At 39.9% G+C, this 20,804-nt stretch overlaps 1 protein-coding gene across 1 annotated transcript; it reads left to right on the top strand.

Moving 5' to 3' along the window:
• The first annotated feature begins 6,335 nt into the window (after positions 1-6,335).
• Positions 6,336-20,304, top strand: mapk11 (mitogen-activated protein kinase 11). Its single transcript, XM_038738930.1, has 12 exons — positions 6,336-6,587; positions 14,039-14,168; positions 14,275-14,333; positions 14,563-14,674; positions 15,291-15,320; positions 15,713-15,760; positions 15,837-15,951; positions 16,075-16,146; positions 16,566-16,645; positions 16,996-17,074; positions 17,264-17,437; positions 17,662-20,304. Exons 1-12 carry the CDS (start codon positions 6,475-6,477, stop codon positions 17,733-17,735), a joined length of 1,086 nt encoding a protein of 361 aa, XP_038594858.1. The 5' UTR covers positions 6,336-6,474; the 3' UTR covers positions 17,736-20,304.
• The last annotated feature ends 500 nt before the right edge of the window (positions 20,305-20,804 follow it).

Genomic DNA, 20,804 nt, shown 5'->3' with positions numbered 1-20,804 from the left:
TCCTCGAGGCACAGGCCGAGGACGTGGAGTTGCAGCTATCTTTGACTCTAGCCTACTAATCAGCTCTAAACCTAAACTAAACTATAACTCATTTGAAAGCCTTATTCTTGGTCTTTCGCACCCAAGTTGGAAATCACTGCAACCAATTCTCTTCGTTATAGTGAACCGAGCAGCTGGCCCGAATTCTTATCTGAATTTGCAGAGTTTTTGACAACTTTAGTCCTTAAAACGGACAAAGTTATTATTGTAGGGGATTTTAATATTCATGTGGACGTTGAGAGTCACAGCTTCAGTACTGCGTTTATCTCTCTGTTAGATTCCATTGGCTTCTCTCAGAGTGTTCATGAACCGACTCACTGTTTTAACCACACCCTCAACCTTGTTTTGGTGTATGGTATTGAAATTGAACATTTAGTGGTGTTCCCATAGAATCCCTCTTTGTCCGACCACTGTTTGATAACTTTTGAGTTTGTATTGCTGAACTACACGCCATTGGGCAAAAATTTCTATACAAGATGTCTGTCTGATAGTGCTGTAGCTAAATTTAAGGATACTATTCCATCAGCTCTAAATTCATTATAAAGTCACAAAGTAACAAAGGACTCCTATGCTAATTCCAGTCCCTCTCAAATCGGTTAGCTCCATGGTATAATACTGAAACTCGCAAATTAAAGCAAATATCGCGGAAACTTGAGAGGAATTGGCGTTCCACCAAACTGGAAAATTCTCGTTTAATTTAGCAAGATAGTCTTAAAACTTATAGGAAGGCCCTCCGTAATGCCAGAGCAGCGTACTACTCGTCATTAATCGAGGAAAATAGGAACAACCCCAGGTTTCTTTTCAGCATTGTAGCCAGGCTGACAGAGAGTCACAGCTCTACTGAGCCAAGTATTCCCATAGCTCCCAGTAGTTACGACTTCATGAGCTTCTTTAATGATAAAATTCTGGCTATTAGAGACAAAATTCACCAAGACCTGCCCTCAACTGGCACAGACTTATCTCTAAACTCAGGAACCTTAGAAACAGCTGTAGAACCAGATTTATGTTTAGACTGTTTTGCTTCCCTCAGTCTTTACCAGCTAACCAATTATTTCTTCATCTAAACCATCAAACTGCCTTTTAGACCCCATCCCGACTACGTTGCTTAAAGATGTTTTACCCTTAGTCAGCACTTCTATACTAGATATGATCAATCTATCTTTATCAACAGGCTATGTACCATTGTAATTAAACCTCTTCTGAAAAAGCCCAAACTTGATCCAGATGTTTTAGCCAACTATAGACCTATATCTAGCTTTCCATTTCTCTCTAAGATCCTGGAGAAAGCAGTTGCTAAACAGCTGTGTGACTTTCTACAGAGCAATAGTTTATTTGATTAGAGACAGCACTGGTGAAAATTACTAACGACCTCCTTATTGCATCAGACAAAGGACTTGTCTCTGTACTGGTTTTATTAGATCTTAGTGCTGCATTTGATACCATTGACCATCAGATCCTATTGCAGAGACTGGAACATTTCATTGGCATTAAAGGAACCGCTCTAAGCTGGTTTAAGTCCTATTTATCAGATCGATTTCAGTTTGTACATGTTAATGATGAGTCTGTAAATGTCTGATAAATCGCATTAATATTCTCCTACATGGTATTATATTTATATATTTAATAAGACATTGTAGTTCTACAGTGTCACCTTGCCTGTTCTGCTTTTATTTTGAAAAGTGCCGTTTTTTCTTCTTTTTATGTTTTTTGTGACGCTAAACTTCCTGCTACTTTCTCTTCACAATGTGGTGCTCACGCATCGTCAGAAGAACGGTAAAAAACTGACCTACAACTGTGAGCGTGTGTCGAGCTAGAGAGCGTAATAGCTGATGGCGGAAACCATTTGATTAGCGTCCTTGGAGAGCGGAATGAGTTTTCACGGTGTTCATGGTGCATGGTGCACGTTGAGAGGAATAATAAATCGACACCCGTTTGAAACTCTCTGCGTCTTGATCAATAAATCCAAGGGGCCGCTACAGAGTCCTCCATGCATGCCAATATTAGTCATGGAGTTCCTCAAGGATCTGTCCTCGGACCAATCCTCTTCACTTTATATATGCTTCCTTTAGGCAATATTATCAGGAAATATTCCATAAGCTTTCATTGTTATGCTGATGATACTCAGTTATATCTATCGATCAAACCGGATGAAACTCATCAGTTAGCTAAACTTCAAATGTGCCTTCAGGATGTTAAAACCTGGATGACCTCTAATTTTCTGACTGAAGTTATTGTTCTGGGGCCTAAGCACCTCCGTGACGCATTATCTAAAGATATAGTTTCCCTTGATGGCATCGCCCTGGCCTCCAGCACCACTGTGAGGAATCTTGGAGTTATCTTTGATCAGGACATGTCGTTTAAGTCTCACATTAAGCAAATTTCAAGGACCTCTGTGTGTGTATATTGTGTAGGCTGCCTCCCTCCCCTCTCTTTCCTTCCATGCCTCTCTTTTTCTCTCTGTTCCTCTCCTGCCCCCTCTCCCTCTCTCTCCTTCACCCCAACAGGTCGAGGCAGATGGCCGCCCACCCTGAGCCATGGTTCTGCTCGAGGTTTCTGCCTCTTAAAAGGAAGCTTTTCCTTGCCTCTGTCGCCTAGTGCTTGGTGGGAACTGTTGGGCTTCTGTAAATAGCATCATAGAGTACGGTCTAGACCTGCTCTTTTATGAAAAGCGCTGTGAGATAACTGTTGTGATTTGGCGCTATATAAATAAAACTGAATTGAATTGAATTGAATTATCACGTTTGCCTCACACGTGAAAGGTCCCCACTTCGAAACTGGGCAGAAACATTTCTCTTTGGGCTCTCCTCTCAGTATTAAAGAGCTCATATTATGTTCATTTTCAGGTTCATATTTGTATTTAGGGGTGGTACTCAGTACCACCATCAATTATGGAGTCTCCATCCTATTACTCATTTAAGAGTAATGTTAAGAAACGGCTTATTGAAAATAAACATTGTCAACACTGACACTGGTCCCATCCACCAACAATAACAGTATAATCTATTTTTTTGATTTATCTGGTCATCTTGTTGTGATTTTTCACACAGTGTAATTTTTTACCTTTTGTCAATTGTATAATGTATTTTATTGTAGTATAACAGTTTACTATTTTAGGATGCCTAATAACATCTGGCAAGGGGACTGCCGATGAAAACTAGCCTGTGGCTAACTCGGGTACGCTTACATTTGCTTGAATGTTGATCAGTGTACATTGTCCCTTTTCAAATAAACAAATAAATTAAAAAAAAATAATAATTTTTTTTTTTTGAGATGCAGAGAGAGAGAAAATATAGTGGATAAAGCAGTCCTGTTAGGCTATACGCATGACACACAGCTTTCTCTGTATAAAGATTATTTAGATGCTTTAGGAATAATCAGATTGTGTTGGCAGCCTGTGCTACTGCAAAGCAAGAGGTTTGATTGGCTACATGTCCATAATAAAATATAAAGGCAACAATAGTCGGCTGGGCAGCAAGGGTGATATTTTAAAATGTCTTGTCAATACCTTCATGGAGTTTTAAAAAATAATAAAATAATTATTAAACAGAAATAGCTAAAGATAATCAACCAGCAAAGCAAATTGCATTCCCTAGAAATAACCATGTAGCAGCTGTTTTGAACCAGCAGATAAAATATATTATTATACTTTTACATGAGTAGGTAAGTCATTTTTTTCTTTTACTTATTATGGGAGTAATTGTACTTTTTCTTGAGTAAAGATTTTGAGTACTCCACCCGCCACTGGCCAGCGGCACCAGAACTAGCGCTGACATGATAAACATGAGACAGACAGCAGAGATTAGGTCAATAGCAGAACAAAGCCAAAGCCAGAGTCAAAGCCAGCACAGTCCAAAGCACCAGTTTATGGCAAGTATGATGATGATATGGCTTATTTATTTATGTACTCAAAGGCTCAGCTGAAGTGATTACTTTACTTTAGGAGTGTTAGAGGGATGTTTCTAGTTTTTTTTTTTTTTTTTTAATGGCTCATTTAGTTATGTAATCTACTTGCATAAAATTCTCAAGAATGCAGGAATAAATGTCTCTAAAGACCTAGAGTTCTGACAAATGCTTTGGCCCGGAGAGCGGGTTGACCAGGGACTAACTCCTCGGCCACTTTTTTGCCGCCATCTGTGACCATCCTTGGCCTTAAAAACATGTGTCCTCAGGTGTGTATGTGTCTCTGCTACGTCTCCATAAACAATTGAAAATTAGTCAAAATGTTCACACAGAGATGAGCATCCTGCAGTATTTTAAGAGAAAGAGGACAGTGGTCACAGGAGCAGGAGTAGTAAAAAAACTGAGGAGGACGAGCTTGTAAGTTGTATGGATAGCTACTAGACATAGTAAATTCTAAAACTCACATAGTAAAAAGACTTTGTTATTCCAATGGCATGTCATCAGAGTTTGCTTTGAAGACAGTTCTGTTCACAAACATGTGTTGCAGGGAGAGTCAGGGCCAAGTGACACAGGAAATATCACAGACAGCTACATCAACTGTAACATTAGGATAACTGAATCTATTTGTACTGTGGCTACATTAACTAGCAGCTGTTCCATGTTTTTTATGGTATATAGTCGGTTTTGTTCTAGTTATATTAAACTCCCTCTCTCTGACCCTCTCCCTCTTTGAGTTTTCATAATCTCCCCTCTTCAGTCTATTTTCAATCTTCTGTCACTACAAAGACCCTCTTTCAGCCACACTAATAAGTACATTCTGTTTTCAAAAGTCATTAGAAATGAGCATTTATTTAAAAAAAATAGGGGGAGCATGCCCCCGAACCCCCCTAGCATTTCAGTGTCCCCCCCCAGGTTCAAAGTTACTACACCCCTGCAGATAGGCCAGGTTTGAACACAGTCATGTCACCAAAGAAGCTGACACAGCTGGCAAGTTATGTGTTTTAGTTAAATATATAGAGATGCCATGTCCTTGTTAGGTAGTGAGTGGCTAGTAGCTGTTTTTAAGGACTGATTATTGAGCAACATTCTGGAGCCTCCTTTACAGCAGCCAGTGTTGAAAAAACATCTCATCTAAAGTCACTTTTTAAAAGGATACAGAATCAAACTCGTGCAGATTGTGTTAAATTATAAGATCCTCCAGATCTAAGCTAAGAACACAAGTCATTTCAATTCAGTTAATTTATTTATTTATCTTTATTATTTCATAGCAGGTACATTAACCTCCACCTCTACTCCATCACCGGTATCACCCAAGAAGCTGACAATGCTGGTAAGTTTAGGCCTACATCAACAGTAAATGAACAATTACTCACCTCTAGGAACACCCAGTGTATGAACATGTCAACTTACTAAAATAATTTATTTTTTGTGTTAATCTTTCTCATAGGTCTACCTGTGCCTACTGAAGTGGAGAGCAGTACCGTCGTGCTTACTACCACACCTGGCTCTCCAGTTTCTATTCCTCCAGTGGATCCAGCTAACTGGCTATCAGTCCTTAATGACCAGTTTACTGTACTTCTATATCATTTTGAGCAATTAAATATCTTATCAAAAACAAGGCATCATGGTTTAAATTAAGAGCTAGACACTTAAATAGTATATCATACACTTATCTCCCCTGAAAAGTTTTCATTATTCACAAAAAGGCTTGCTCAGATGTGCAGAGCAGTATCTGAAGGCAAAATATGAGAATTTATAGAGTTTTTATTGGAAGGTTGATTAGGCTACATCACTGCTTGTGGGATCTCTTGCACAAGCAGATGTAAACCACCAGATGATAGCAATGATTTACATTAAACCTATTACTTACTTTGTTTTGCATTCATTATTTGTACATCAATTCCTAACATATGAATATCTTTTCTTGATTTGAATGAGTCTTGTTTTGTGTCTTTTTGGTCTTCAATATAGGGAAATACCAACAAATACGTACTCATTATTTTCATATCAGCAATTAATTATACTGTTTTAACACGTTTTGTTTTTACAACTTGTAAAGTAGGCTACTGTATAGTTGAGTCCCGCCATGGACTGCACAAAACAAGGTCTCAGCACGGTGTGTCTGTCAGTTTGTTTTGAAATCTGTCTGCCGCCTAGTGGCCAGAAATCGATTCATGCTTAAGCTTTTGTGTAGGTTGTGCCCACATGTAGGGTAACCTTAGGCTACATACTTTACCTAGGTTATAGTGCAACCATCAGAGTAGGCTGTCATAGTCATTTCTTTCATTAATGACAGTCTATTCTCTATTGTATCAACTTTTTGAATAGCCACAAGGAGAGGGGGTTTAGGAGAGAGAGAGAGAGAGAGAGAGAGAGAGAGCTAGGCTGTCACGGGGTGTGTTACAGCAGCTCGGCTCAGGCAGCAGACGGCGGCCCGCGCCTCCGTACCCATCTACCGTTTTCCTCCGTTCATTTCCATCCTCCTACTTCTCTTTTTTGTCACACTTCTTTCTTTTCTGTAGTCGTCTCAGAGAAATGTCCGCCAGACCAGGATTCTACCGGCAGGAGCTGAACAAGACTGTGTGGGAGGTTCCGGAGCGGTACCAGAACCTGACGCCGGTGGGCTCCGGAGCGTACGGCTCGGTGTGGTGAGTGTTTGTGTATGTGCAAGGCGGGTGGAGGGGCGAGGCTGCACAGCCCCGGCATTTACCGTATATTGGTCATGATGCATCAGCATAGCGATGCGTGTCGGCAGTGTCAGGATGAAGCAGCTTGTGGAAACTGATTGTTTGGCGGGTTATTGTTGTGACCACCGGCGTATTATTACCCTCCCATTGCCTTTGCAGCTTAGGCATGAATATATTAGGAGAAAGATTATTATTCCTGTGATTCAGTATGTACAACATAGCAGACACAGCAGTTCGGCAAGACTTGTTTTCATCCCACAGCTGTCTGCTGTTCATATGTGTGGTAGGAATTACAGAATGAGATAGCATCAACACAGGAATTTCCCAAATAATACCCCCACCCACCCCATGCACACGCTCATGCACAGGACTATACTCCTCTGAAGATAGGGATCAACTTTGCAGAGGCTGGTGTAGTGGGACCCTAAAGATGCATGCCACATCTGGAAAGAGAAAACCTGGTCCCAGCTGCTCTCAATAGATAACACAATGCAAGTCTGTGACACCTTGAAGCCTGCAGTAGCAGCATGCATATTCATTTAGCATATACTAGCATACACCTGCACACCCAGTGACCTCCCTGCATGTCCCCCTGTGTGGATGCAGACATTTCCAATCTTGCAACATGAAATTGCTTTGATTTTGGATCAGTCTGTATCAGCTGGTGGGATCATGTTGCCATGGCGATGTGTCATGGTGATAACCACCCCCAACAGTCAATATTAATTAAGCTTTAATAGCAGGCTGATGCTTAAGGATATGTGGACAGAAGTGTTTGTGTGACTGATCCTATAGTGGGATCATCACATTTTCAAGACACAAATAAGATGTCAAAGCTTTTCTACGCAACCTTGCATGCTGGCAGCTCTATGATGGCAGTGAGAGGTAATTGTTAAGCCTAAAGTAATCTTCCACAGTGAATTGATTGATCCTGGCAGCTGTGCCGAACACTGAACTAAGCAGAGGCACTCCCAAACTATTTAAAAGAAGCTTTCGAGATGTAAAAAGAAGAATCTTTGCTATTAAATTGTCTTCCAGTTGGAAAAGCCCCTTTGTGAAAACTGGTTAAAAGCGTATCCTGTCACCTGCCCAGTAAAGTCAGTCCTCGCCCACCGACTCCCCGGATTCAAGCATAAGCCCAGTGAGTCTTTCTAGACTACAATTAGAAAAATTTTAACTTGTGGGCCAGTTTTGCAACACTGTATGTTCTGAAATCCTGCAATTCTGTGAAGCTTTGTACCAAAAGACTGAGGGAGGCAGAAGATTTAATGTCGGTGAGTCCAAATTTCTCCAGATAGAGCACTCACTCTTTGCTGTTTAGAGGGCAGTCTGGAATTGGCTGTTAAGTTTCAAAAGATCATCAGTTTTTGTTTGGGCTTTCTCTAAGCAAAGAAGTATCCCTAACTGACACATACAGTATAATTTGAACTCATAGGCTGAATTAATGTAGGAGAGGTCTCCTACCATGTTCCTCAGATATCATCATGAATTCAAGACTTGTGCAGTGCAGTTTGTCAGATCACATTCTAGCAAGAAAATGATAAGGAACTCAGATGTTGGCCTGTTTAGCCACACCCCTCATTGGCATTGCTTGCATTGTCAGAAAGGAGGCTTTATTCTGACAGCTGACTTTCTGTCAAGTCAGATATTAATTAATTAATTAATTAATTGATGTTGTGTTAGATTAAGGAGATGGGATGTGATTCTCTGTTGGAGCTCCAATTTATGATTCAGGCTCCCACAGGAGTGATTTGTGCATAAACATGTAGCCAGTATTGCAGCTTTAAAGTGCTGCTCAGAATAGCACAAGAGTAAAAATGTAGAGAGATGGATCATCACTTTGCTTTCAGCTGTTTCATTCACTCTCAGGAAGATTATATGCACTGTTGGAGTGTTGGAGCATGAAACTCACAAGATTATGGTTTGATTCACATTTAGGACACCCAAGCTATTGTATAAATGCACATGTACTTTTATCAAAGCATCCGTTCAGTGTTATCAGAGATTGTCTTTGTTGACAGAAAAATGTTGCCCTAAGCAATGTGGCATTCATATTTGTTAGTCATGACCTCTAAACGTTCGGTCAATTTCTGTAAACATGGAAACATCAATGCCAAAGAGTTCATGTGCATCTATTACTCTGAAAAATGTGTTTTAGAATTTCTTTGATTTCATAATAATATAATAATTATGAATAGGATTATTTATCTGAGCGTGAAGTCAGGGTAAGATTTGTGACTGCAGTCTCTTTATCCCCCTCTGATGACCAATTAGCGTTGGGCATTACAACCCAACAACAGTTTATGAGCTTTCCATCATTACCCCTCCATCAACACCACTCATCATGCTGCAAATATGTTTTGCAAATGAATTTATTTTGTTTCTTTACACTGTTAAGTATATAAAAGTGTGCATTGTTACAATATGTTTTAATACTATTGAATTGTCAAAATCTTGGTTGGTTTTGTCAAGTTTACATTTGCACTACTACCACGTAGAGTGGCAGAAGCTGGGTGTTTTAACCATTTATCAGTGACTTTTAGTAACTATTTCTATTGTTTATCTATTACTTGTGGCTGTTTCAGTTTCAACAGCAGACTCAATATGTGGATTTTTAAAAATACAATTTTAGTTTCAATTTTTTCTTCCTTCAAATTAATAAAGCTACTCCACAATCTTTCCACATACCCCCTAAGGTACAAGTCCCCTGGTTGCAAATCACCGCTCTAAACCCTTGGTGTCTGGAAGACATTTTTCTTCCTTAAAGGAGGTTTTATGTGTCTGGTTTGTTTGAAATTATCAGAAGAATTTAAAGTGACAAACTAAGATTAGGGGATTAGCAGGTGTTTTTCTCCTCCTGTCTTATGCTCTGCACATTCTGGTACATTTCACAAGGCATCATATGGACAGTACAAATGTGAATGTTGGCACTGGTGAAATGCCTAGATCTTACTTAAACTCTTTCATAATTTACACACACACAAAGGGCATTCCTTCACACACCACCCAGCATTGCCCTGCATTGTTAATGTTGATCTCCAGCCATTGTCAGTGGCTTTCTCATGGCAAGACCTGATTAGAAACCAGCTGGGGGATGGGGGTTCATAGTATGACATATATGTGTGTATCTGTTTGTGTGTCGTGATGGGGGTTTAGGTTAGTCCCACAGACTACCTTTTGAGATGCACAGTAAAACGGCTCATCATTTATCTCAAATAGAGGCTTGTTCTCTCTGTAAATCCTCTTGAGACTGCAGGCCTGGGGTCAAGGATCCGACAAGATCATGTAATCCATTAAAGCTAGAGCTGAAGAACTTACAACCCCATCACCCATGGCAGTCGGGGAAAGAGAATGGCACAGGAGGTGTAAGGGAGTGTATTAGCCAGGAAGAAATGATTATGGAGAAATTTTTTTTAGCTGCGAAGCACAAAGACAAAAGAGTGAAGCATCATAAATACAAAGCTGATTTAATAATTTAACATGCTGCGCCTCTTGAATTTTGATAAGTCATCTGGCAGAAAGTTATCCCTAGCCTAATCCGGACTCATTGTCTTCTCAGTTTCCTGCCATCAAACCATAATCCCATTGAATATTCTCCTTTCTGCTTCTGCTTCTTGAGACCAAAAAAAATGGGCAGAGTTTGGACTGGCCTGGACTGAATATCAAGAGAGAATATTCAATAAGCTGATCAAGGCTGCTTTCATCTCATGTCAGCATATGTAACATCTGTTCAGTAAACCAGAACTTTGGCAAGAAGCCTCATTTGGATAACTATGAATTAAACATGACTGCTACATTTTCTCCTGTCAAAATTGTTATGTCTCCGCTGGTCGGATTGTTGATTGGAAATACGATAAACATAGCAGAAAACGAGATTGGGGTTCTGATTTGTTGCTGATCTTTTGTGGGTAGATGGTGGTTATCATATGAATGCAGTGCGATTAAAAAGATGCAGATACATGCTATAGTAATAGTATATGTGTATGTGCGAGTGAGGGTGTGTTTGCATATTTGGGGGTATAATGCTTTAAGAAATAGTTTGATATTGCTACCTTCAACAGAGCTATGCTAGTTTTCCCCTTTTTCCAGTCTTTAAGCTAATCTAGCATACAGACATGAGAGTGGTATCTTTTCATCTGTCTTGGCAAGGAATCGAATAAGCCCAAAATGTCAAAATTATTGCAAAGGAATGCATAAAATTTGGTGCAGTGTATGCAAGAAACACACCCCGTAGACAAAAATCTGTAAAACAAATATTAGTTTTCTCTGTATTTGCAAGAGTCAGTACCCTACCCCCAATTTCAAATATATGCAAATCATATATATTTCCTCTAGATTAACTCAGAATGAATAACATTAAAGTTCTGACAAGATCAGCAAAGGTGCATAAAATCAGTTTTCCTTGGTAGATTAACAGTGTATTTGAATCATCTCACATTGAATATTAGCTGCCCCTTCCCCCTCTTCCTTTGTGAAACCAAAGGTGCATTAAGAGAAAAAAAAAACAGAGACAAAAGAAGAGGAGAGAAATCAATGCCTTGGCAGGGCTGTGTGTGCTGACAGCAGTGCAGTCAGACCCATGTATGGAAGATGGCAGAGAGGAAGGTATGTGTGAGGCAGTGAGGCTTGGTTCATGTCAGAGAGGGAGGAGACTGGCTGCTGTCCTGGCTGAAGCCTGGTGGGAGCATCCGGACCGGCAGCAGGTGATTACAAGACAGAGAGCCACATGGATGCACTCAACCATGCAAGAGTGTAGTTTACTCATGCATGTAGGCATCATAGGTCACCATGAAATGATATAGTAATATTTACAGTGAGTTTCATACGGTGGAAAAAACAGGAGACACGCATCATGTGTTGTGCACATCTACTCTGTCTCTCTTAAGGTGACCATATCTGTACCTGTACCTGCTGTTAATGGAATTTTTGCAGGTTGTTAGAGGTTACAAATGGCCCACATGGATAGTTTGAATTCATTTTTGAGAAAAGGGATCTTTAAAGTACAGTCAGAGCTGAAACTGTCTGTTAAACGTCATGGTTGCATCATGCCAAGGTTGCATCATGCCAAGGTTGTGTTTCTGGTCTTGCATGGGGCCCTTTTATATTGCATGGGGTACATGCTCAGATTGAAATGAAAAATATGCTGTAAATTAAAAAAGAATAATTTGACATTGTGGGAAAGATGCATATTTGCTTTATTACTATGAGTTAGATGAAGAGAGATTGATACCACTCTCATATCTGTATGCTAAATATTAAGATACCACCAGGAGAGATTGGCTTAGGTCAGTGTGTCCCAAACCTTTTCACATCAGGGACCCCTAAACTGACACAAATTAGACCATGGACCGCCATTTGATAAGATTTTGGCCCAGGGTCGGCAATCTTAAATGTTGACCCCTGTCTCCCTTAGATGTTTTCTAACATAGAGTGTATGAAACCTAGGACCAAAATATTCATATGTTCTGTCATTGTGTTACTTATGAATGGAATAATGGTGAAAATGAATTATTCCCCTTTTTGCTGCACCCCACATTCAGAACCACTGGCTTAGGTTAACAAAAATACTGGATACAGGTAAACAGCTAGTCTGACTCTGCCCAAAGGTACAAAAAATTGTCTGGCATAACCCCCTTGTGAAACCACAACATGTTATTTTCACACTATGGGTTTTTGTACGAATTCAACTATAGAGCCAGGTTTTTCCCCCCTGTTTCCAGTATTTATGCTAAGATAAGATAAATATTCTCCCAGATGTGAGAGTGGAATCTCATCTAACTTCTGGGAAGAAAGTGAAAAAGCGTATTCCCCAAAATGTCAAACTATTTAATCTACATGCAAAACTGTGTCTTTTGGAGGAGTAGATTGCTCACTATATTGGGTTACTATGTAGTTTTGATGTAGCCATTGCTGTTTTTTCTCAAAGGTTTACATTTATGTCAAGATGATTTTTATTGGTAGCTTGATGGCTTCTTAGAGTTTTCTACTGTAGCACTGTCACTGAATTTTACTAGGGAAGAAGTACATTGTTGAAGAGACAGCACCCACCAAAGAATAAAACAGATCAGAGTGTTGTGCAACTTGACAAGGTGGGTAAGCAGATGTGGCTCTCGCCATATTATTTTGTGACAGCTTTCTCCACCCTCATCTAAAACTGACAGCTGAACACTAAAGGTCACATTGTTCTGTATAAAGCTGTCAGTCAAGGTACTCTGTTAAATAAAAGATGGCGGGTTACGGTTTACCAAAAGTACTCCTTATTACTGAGAAATTCAAACATTCAGAAGAACTTAAAGTGTAAGAAAAGGAATAAAAGAAAATCAGTGGTCAATCAGTAGTATATATAATGCTATAAAGAGTTTTATTCAACACACTGGGCCAGTGCTACATGTGTATATATACAGTATAAATCTCCTTTCCAAATGATGTCTATTGAAAATGTCCCATTTTTTCCAGTGTTTCACTTCTTGCTCTGTTTCTGCAGTGCTGCACAGCATTTCTCAACCATGTTTCCTTCCTGTTTGTCTGTTCTGCTCTCTGATAGCTGTATTATTTTATTACTGTGAGTGTTAAAAAGCTGGCAGACTGAAAAGACATCACACCACAAAGGCAGCGACATGAGCAGCGACCAGCAGCGGGTCTCAGCGTTTGATATGTGCAATGACATTTACATTTTAAAAGAGGCAGATGAAATAAACCACGGCCCTTTTACAATATCTGACATCCTCACTTCTCTTGTTCTACCACATCCTCTTTTACCCTTTCCTCATCTCTCTGCATTAGTCTCTTTCAGTCTGTCTCTCTTTCTCCACTCACAGTCATTTAGTGCTAATTTACAGACATACTCTCAGCATCATCAGATATGATATCAGGTTTTAAAAATAGCTTGCCATTTTGGGAATAATAGGGAATAGGAAAAAGAGTGGACAAAGGAAAAACTAGCTTGCCCTGTCCAAAAGTAACAAAATCCACCTACCACTAATTAACTAACACTTGATATGTCGTTTGTGAAAACATCAATTTGCCGTTTTTTTTATTGGGAGACAATGCTGGACTTAGCTTAGCTTATCTTAGCATGATGACAGGAAACAGCTAGCCTAGCTCTGTCCAAAAGCAACAGAAACAGAGGAAGATAAACACACTACAAATAATCGTTTTTAAAATGTTTTTGTAGAGATTAAACAAAGCAGACATAACATGTTGTTAAGTAAGCTTTAAGTGGGGAGGCAAGTGGATTTGTTACCTTTTTACAGAGCTAGGCTAGCTGTTTCTCCCTGTTTCCAGTGAGCTAAGCTAATAAGAGCTTTTCCCAAAATGTCAATGTTTTGGATGTAGTAAACAACAATTTAAGCATGTTAGAGTACATTCAGACTAGTTTTTAACATGTATTTCTCCTTGTTCTCTCTCTCCAGTTCGGCATATGATGTTGTCTTACGACAGAAGGTTGCGGTTAAGAAACTGTCCAGGCCTTTTCAGTCTCTGATCCACAGCCGCCGCTCGTACCGGGAACTCAGGCTGCTCAAGCACATGAAACATGAGAATGTTAGTGCTCCGTATGGAAATACCAAGAGATAGACAGACGCAGCTCTCTGCACGTTTTTGCTCTGTTATTGATCAGCTCTGCTTGTCTCTGTCTCTGTCGTTGCAGGTAATAGGGCTTCTGGATGTCTTCACACCTGCCGCAACATTAGAGGACTTCAATGAACTGTAAATCTTTTCATCCCTTGATGTTTACTACAAGCTACGCAGCTGGCCACTTCTCACCAAAAATGCAATGATTCTGTTATTAGAGGGCGGGGTGGTGTTGGTGGGGGCGATCCTAGGGGATTATAGGCTTGTAGAGATGTCTGACAGTTGCCATGGCAGCATCACTATGTTCCCCTCTAAAAGAAACTCCCCCACCCCCTATTCACCCATACACTCTCGTCTTTTCCAGCTACCTGGTGACTAACCTAATGGGTGCAGACCTCAATAACATCGTTAAATTTCAGAGATTGTCAGACGAGCATGTGCAGTTCTTAATTTACCAGCTTCTCCGCGGCCTCAAGGTAATTTACTGCATCACGATACACCTGCTGTATGGTATACAAGTTGTTTTCCAACCCTTTTTGTGTCTGATGTGTCCTACCCCCACAGCCCTGTTAAATGAACTCAAGTACCCCTTTATTGACTCTACCCGCCATGTTCCAAATGTGTTTATGTTGTGAATTTATTTGTTCACACAATTGAACTGTCAAAGTTTAGATTGCTGTGATCTAGTATGCCTTCAGAAGTTTGTCATTTAAACCATTTAGACACCATTTAGACTAATTCAACCATGTGTCCATTACTTTGAGCTAAATACTTATGTCACTGTGGGATACCATGCCTAAAGTGAGGACAACCTGTCAGCAATCATTCTGTCAGAATTTGAAAACACAGTCTATGTTGCACAAGCACTCCCTATATTTATATTGACATTCTGTTATTCTTTGTGAATTCTGTCCAAAGCTTACACACTGACTCAGTCCAGCAACCGGCATGGCCTTCCCAGTTACCATGGGACGGACAAAAGCAGTCTCCCTTTAGGCAGGGGCTAATGTGTTGAACTGCACTGTTGACCCCTGTCTCCCTTTATGTCCTCTCTCTCCCCTCTCCTGCCCCACCCCACCGCCTGTCGAGCAGTACATTCATTCAGCGGGATTGATCCACAGAGTGAGTGCCTTCTCTTTGTCCTTCTTGTCATTTTCATAATCAAGTTTGAGAAAACAGCAATTGCTAAGTTTAAAACAAATATAAAAATCTTTTAATCTCTCATCATACATCATATTCCACGCTACATAAGCTTGTTCAGACTCTTCAATTAATACCTATATTTTGATTGGTCTTGAGATAAATCTTTATGAGTATTCTCTGTATAAATGCAGTGAAAATGGGTAAAAATGGATAAAAAATACAGAAGCTGAGTGGTGTATGCTGTTTCAAATTGTTTTTATGGTTCTCCCAAGTTGTTACATTTGGGTGAAATCTAGTGCTTCTTCTTCTCTCTGCAGATACATCATATTCATGTTTCTCTCCTCCTTTGTCTGCTTTTCTATCTTCCCCAGGACCTCAAGCCAAGTAATGTGGCCGTAAATGAGGACTGCGAGCTGAGGGTAAGACTGACCTTCAGTTTAAACCTGAACTCCAACCTACAAACTCCTATCAATTAAAAAACTTCCCGTCTGACAGATCCTGGACTTTGGATTGGCCAGACAGACAGACGACGAGATGACAGGGTACGTGGCGACTCGCTGGTATCGAGCGCCGGAGATCATGCTAAATTGGATGCACTACAATCAGAATGGTAAGATGACATCAAATAAGAGACATTTACATTTACAAATCTATTATGTTTAGTTTTTTTTTTCAGAACTAAACTCATTAAATATTAGTTGAATGATTAAACTTCTGGTGTTTCTGTTTTCAGTTGATATTTGGTCAGTGGGATGCATTATGGGAGAGCTGCTGAAGGGGAAAGTCCTTTTTCCTGGGACTGACTGTATCCTTAATCAGCATGGCAAGAGTCCTAAGCAATTCGCAGCTTTTTTCCCTCTTCCATTACCTTTTTAAAGTGACCTGTGGACGCAGACCTCTTGTGGATTTGCATTACAATCCCAGGCCTTTCTGAAGGGATGGTGCGTCAGCAGAGAGAAGTGGGGAATGAATAGAAGTGATCACAAAAGGCTGAATTATCTAGTTATCTTGTTGAATTCAGTGTCTAACAGCAGAACTAAAACTAATTGGATGTATTGATCTTTGTGTGTTGTTGGTCTAGAAAAGAACTGTTGACTTTCAGCAGTGCTCAGCAAGCTTCTGTCTTAGTTGATTTCCTATGTAGCAAAGTGACAAAAAAGTCAAATCCTGCAGGTTGATGACTTTTCACAAATCCTAACAGCCCTTAACTCCTCCTGCATTAAGATATTGACCAGCTGAAGAGAATCATGGAGGTGGTAGGGACTCCGTCACCCGAGCTGTTAAAGAAGATCTGCTCTGAACATGTGAGAGAGGGAAGAACGAATAGAGGGACGATTGGGAGTGCGATTTTGATTAAACAAGAATGTGATAAAGAATTTGTTATGCACACATTATAATGTTGCTTTCACTGAAGCAGGCAACCTGTTCTAATTGATTACTCTTTCCACTGACATGGGTATTGATTCAATTGTCAATATGTGTGAGTATCGGGGTGACTGATCACTAACTATCACAACAACTTCAAGACTTCAATTTGTGTAGTGTGAATGGCACGGCCATTGGCCGACACTGAAAATCGTGTAGTCTGCACAAGGTTTAACAAATGATTCACATTGTCACATGCCACGAGTTAAACGGTGGTGTCCATTTGCAGGCGCAGAAGTATATCCAGTCTCTGCCCTTCATGCCCCAACAGGACCTGGAAAAGATCTTTAGAGGAGCAAATCCACTAGGTGAGTGATGCATGGCAGATTGCATTATCATCTTCTTAAATTTAATTGAAAAGCTTTGAGAGGCTGCTAAAGATCAAGTTGCTCTCCTGATATTGCAAATTAGAAATTCAGTTACACAGTTGTGGCCCTTCGGGCTTAGACTTTTTACCCAAGCCCTCTCTCGCCTCTGTCTGTTTCGGCCTCTGTTAGCTGTCGATCTATTGAAACGCATGCTGGTTCTGGACTGCGATGGAAGGATCTCGGCCAGTGAGGCTCTGTCCCACCCTTACTTCTCACAGTACCATGATCCAGATGACGAGCCAGAGGCCCCGCCTTACGATCAAACGCTGGAGAGTAAAGACCGAACACTAGAAGAATGGAAAGGTAATGCTTGATCTAACAGTGGATAACACAATAAAACACTTATTTCCACTAGTGTCCTTGATGGAAGACAACCACAAAAACAGAACATGATTTATATTACTGTAACTTACCCCATGTTGTGAACTTGAAAGTTAATGGGTGTTCACCTCCTCTTTACATGGCTCCAATCTTAACCAGCACTCCTATCACCTTTTCTCTTATTTCCCTCTCATTTATGTGTATAGAGTTGGTATTCGAAGAGGTGAACAGCTTCAAAGCATCCGGCAGCAAGACTGATAGCCTTCAGGCAGAGCAGTAAGCCTCTTTCTGCTCTGCCTCAACCTTTACTTGAAGAAGGACCACACACTCACCGAGTGGGAGAAGGACTGTGGCAAGCCGACTGTAGAAAACTCTACATTGCCTCTGCTCAGTGTGACTGTATTTAATTGCCTGTCATGAGTTTATTTGAGCAGCAGGGCAGGACGGTCTCCACTGGATCAGATGCACACATTGCAATTACTGGGGACATTTAAGTCCAGAAAGTTGCTTCCTCTTATGTTTTAGATCAGCAAGAGCAAAATGAGGAACCATTAAATATGGCTAGGGATCAGCATAGAACATTCATACGAGGGAGCATCTTTACGGAAGTGAACTGATAGAAAGGTAATGAAGGCCAAAAAAGTCGCACACTAGGAGTTCCAAAGCAACGGACAGAGTGCTGTCTGGTTTCTCATCATGGCAAATGCCATAAGCAGTCGCTGCTTTCATATATGGAATTCATGTTTAAAGGCTTGCAGCAATAACACGTGTCATGTCGCAGAGCAGCTTAGCAATTCGTCTGCATACGACTGCATGATTTTTGTGCATTTTATTATTACAGAAAATCACTGGTGCTGTATTATAACCATTAAGACTGCTTATTGCATCTGCCACACTGCTGTAAAACCAGCCTGAGGGTCAGAGAGAGGCATTTCTAAGAAATGTGACCAACTTTCAACCCGTTTTTATCTTTAGAATTTCTGCACCGTAAAAAGAATTCTAACAAAAATTACTGTTCTCCCTCAGATGAAAGTCATCCTCTCTTGCTTAGAGAATAGTAAACACCTACTGTGCTATTAATTAGCAAGGTATGCCAAAGCTGGAACAGAGTGACTGTGCTGCAGGTCTGTGTTTACAGTGTGACCTCGCTTCTCATATACAGTTTCTGCTGATGGCTGATTTCTGATCACCTGTTGCGTTTGACAGCGCTCCATCAGGTTTCCATACTTTCCATGCTGTGTCTTTAACAGCCCTGGTTTGTGTTTACAATGATTAAGATCACAAGCATTTTGTAAAACAGTTAGAAACAGTTTCCAGAAGGTGGGTAACTAGCTCCTTCCAAACAATGACTGGTCAAACACTCTGGGCTGATGATTTCCATAAAGCAACTATATTTGGCTGCATGTGGAAACCAGGGAGCTAATTAGGCATTTTTCATGTTTCCTCATCTTCTTGTCAGATTCATGATGCCAGGGTGTTATGAAGAAAACAATCCAGATTGTTTACATTCAATAGTGACCATAGTACAAAAGCAGTGGGGATGTTCTTTACCTCCATTGTGGGTATTTCAGTAATACAGCAATTCATAGCTTATTGCAACATTATTATACCCATAATGATCTTAAGGAACGCATTTTGCTGATTACTACATAAAATGGCTGACTTCCTCACTGACATTGCATCATTCGTCTTGCAGCAGATTGGAGTTTTAGTCTACTCTACAAACTTCTTGCTGAGGTAGAAATAATCTTGTTGTGTCAAACCACAGTGTTTCCAGCTTAGTACTGAAAGTCAGTGAAAGTGTCAAGAGGTAAAAGAGGAAAGTACTGATACTAAGTATTGTACTCTGATACTAAAGGAAAAAACTACAGTCAGTCATTTAATGCATCGTGGGTAGTCAGATAACTGTATGATAATTTTAATGGGATATACCTCCATATACATAAACAATAGAAAAAGAGTGGTGGGTTCATTAAATTATGTCAGTTGAAATTGTGGGGAAAAAAGGCTCATAAACCAGGAGCAGACATAAATCTATTTTATACCTGACTGCTGCACATGTATTCTTAAACTTGATCTGTATAGCCTACTGTCTGCGTACAAGTTAGATTAGAGAAGTGGAAAGCGAATACACATTTTTTTAGGTTACTTAATCTAACTGACCTTCTAATGCCAAGTAGCAGCATTGGTAGCTCTTTTAGTTAGCTAAAGCGATACAAGATAGGTCTGGTTTCAACCTAGCTAGATTTTAACCTGGTTAAAATCAGTTGTTCCTTCATGGTCTTGCAAACTAAACTGTGGTTCATAACCCAGTTTAACTCAACCAATGAGATTATTTCTACCTCAAAGAAACATTAGTAGCACAACTAAAATATCAGTACCATTGAAGAATCATTTTTGAGGAGCACAAGAAAAGAAAACTACTGTAAGGATTTGCACTGGAGTGCTACATGTAGCCTTTTGTGCACATTGTCCATTTACACTGGATGCAAAAGGTTGAATTTACAGTCCAAATGAATCAAAACCGTCTATTTCAGTCAAAGCGTGTTAGAGCTCTGAATGTTAAAGTCTTTTGTGCTTATGTGGACACTGTATATGTGGTGGATATGAATAGCAAACTGAAAATCGAATGTATATGTATACTGTATGTATGTATTTAGTAAGTAAGTGTCTTTTGAGTATATGGTGGCATGTGATACAGCAGTAGCCATGCGTTTCAAATCACTAAACTGAATGTCAACTTGCAGTTTTCAAATATTTCAGATGGTTTACTCACTCATCATCAACAGGTAACATGATTTGGCAAGTCTTGGCTTCGTCAGAATAAACACCATCATTTCTGTCTGTCAGTATGTTTCTTGTCATATTCTCATGGTCAAAAGTATGCAGACAACCCTGTCCACATACTTTTGGTTTGCAAATGTTTTTTAGCCAAGACTCCCTTGTTCCAAGGAATTGTCTGTTGGCGGTTCAATCCCCGGCTCCTCCAGGCTGCATGTCAAAGTATCCTAGGGCAAAATACTGAACCTTGCTCTGGTGGCTGTTCCACCAGTGTATGAATGTGTGTGAATGTTAATTTCAGTTTGAGCACTTAAACTCAGTGATTGAATGTGTGTGAATGGTGAATGCAGATGTAGTGTAAAAACTAGAAAGGTGCTATACAAATACGGAGCATTTACTTGAAGCCAGTTTCATAAAGAAATTGTTTTCAAGAGATGGTGAGATCAATTAAGCACCTCCTAGAATAGTATAGTAAAATATAGTTAGTATAGTATATAAAAGAATAAGACATAATAGTATAGTAACATTATAATATACATTATAATATACTATAGTATAACATATTATT

Source organism: Micropterus salmoides, unplaced genomic scaffold (genome assembly GCF_014851395.1).
Source record: "Micropterus salmoides isolate LMB-PRFRI ecotype aquatic unplaced genomic scaffold, ASM1485139v1 Ms_hic_scaffold_23, whole genome shotgun sequence".
Lineage (NCBI taxonomy): Eukaryota > Metazoa > Chordata > Actinopteri > Centrarchiformes > Centrarchidae > Micropterus > Micropterus salmoides.
This window is presented reverse-complemented; position numbering and strand designations above follow the sequence as displayed.

Bases quoted from the DNA above. Each gene is read 5' to 3' on its own strand.
- mapk11 (XM_038738930.1), top strand. From the start codon at position 6,475: ATGTCCGCCAGACCAGGATTCTACCGGCAGGAGCTGAACAAGACTGTG. The intron at 14,169-14,274 runs GTTAGTGCTCCG...CTGTCGTTGCAG, and splicing joins AGCACATGAAACATGAGAAT to GTAATAGGGCTTCTGGATGT. The intron at 15,321-15,712 runs GTGAGTGCCTTC...TATCTTCCCCAG, and splicing joins CAGCGGGATTGATCCACAGA to GACCTCAAGCCAAGTAATGT.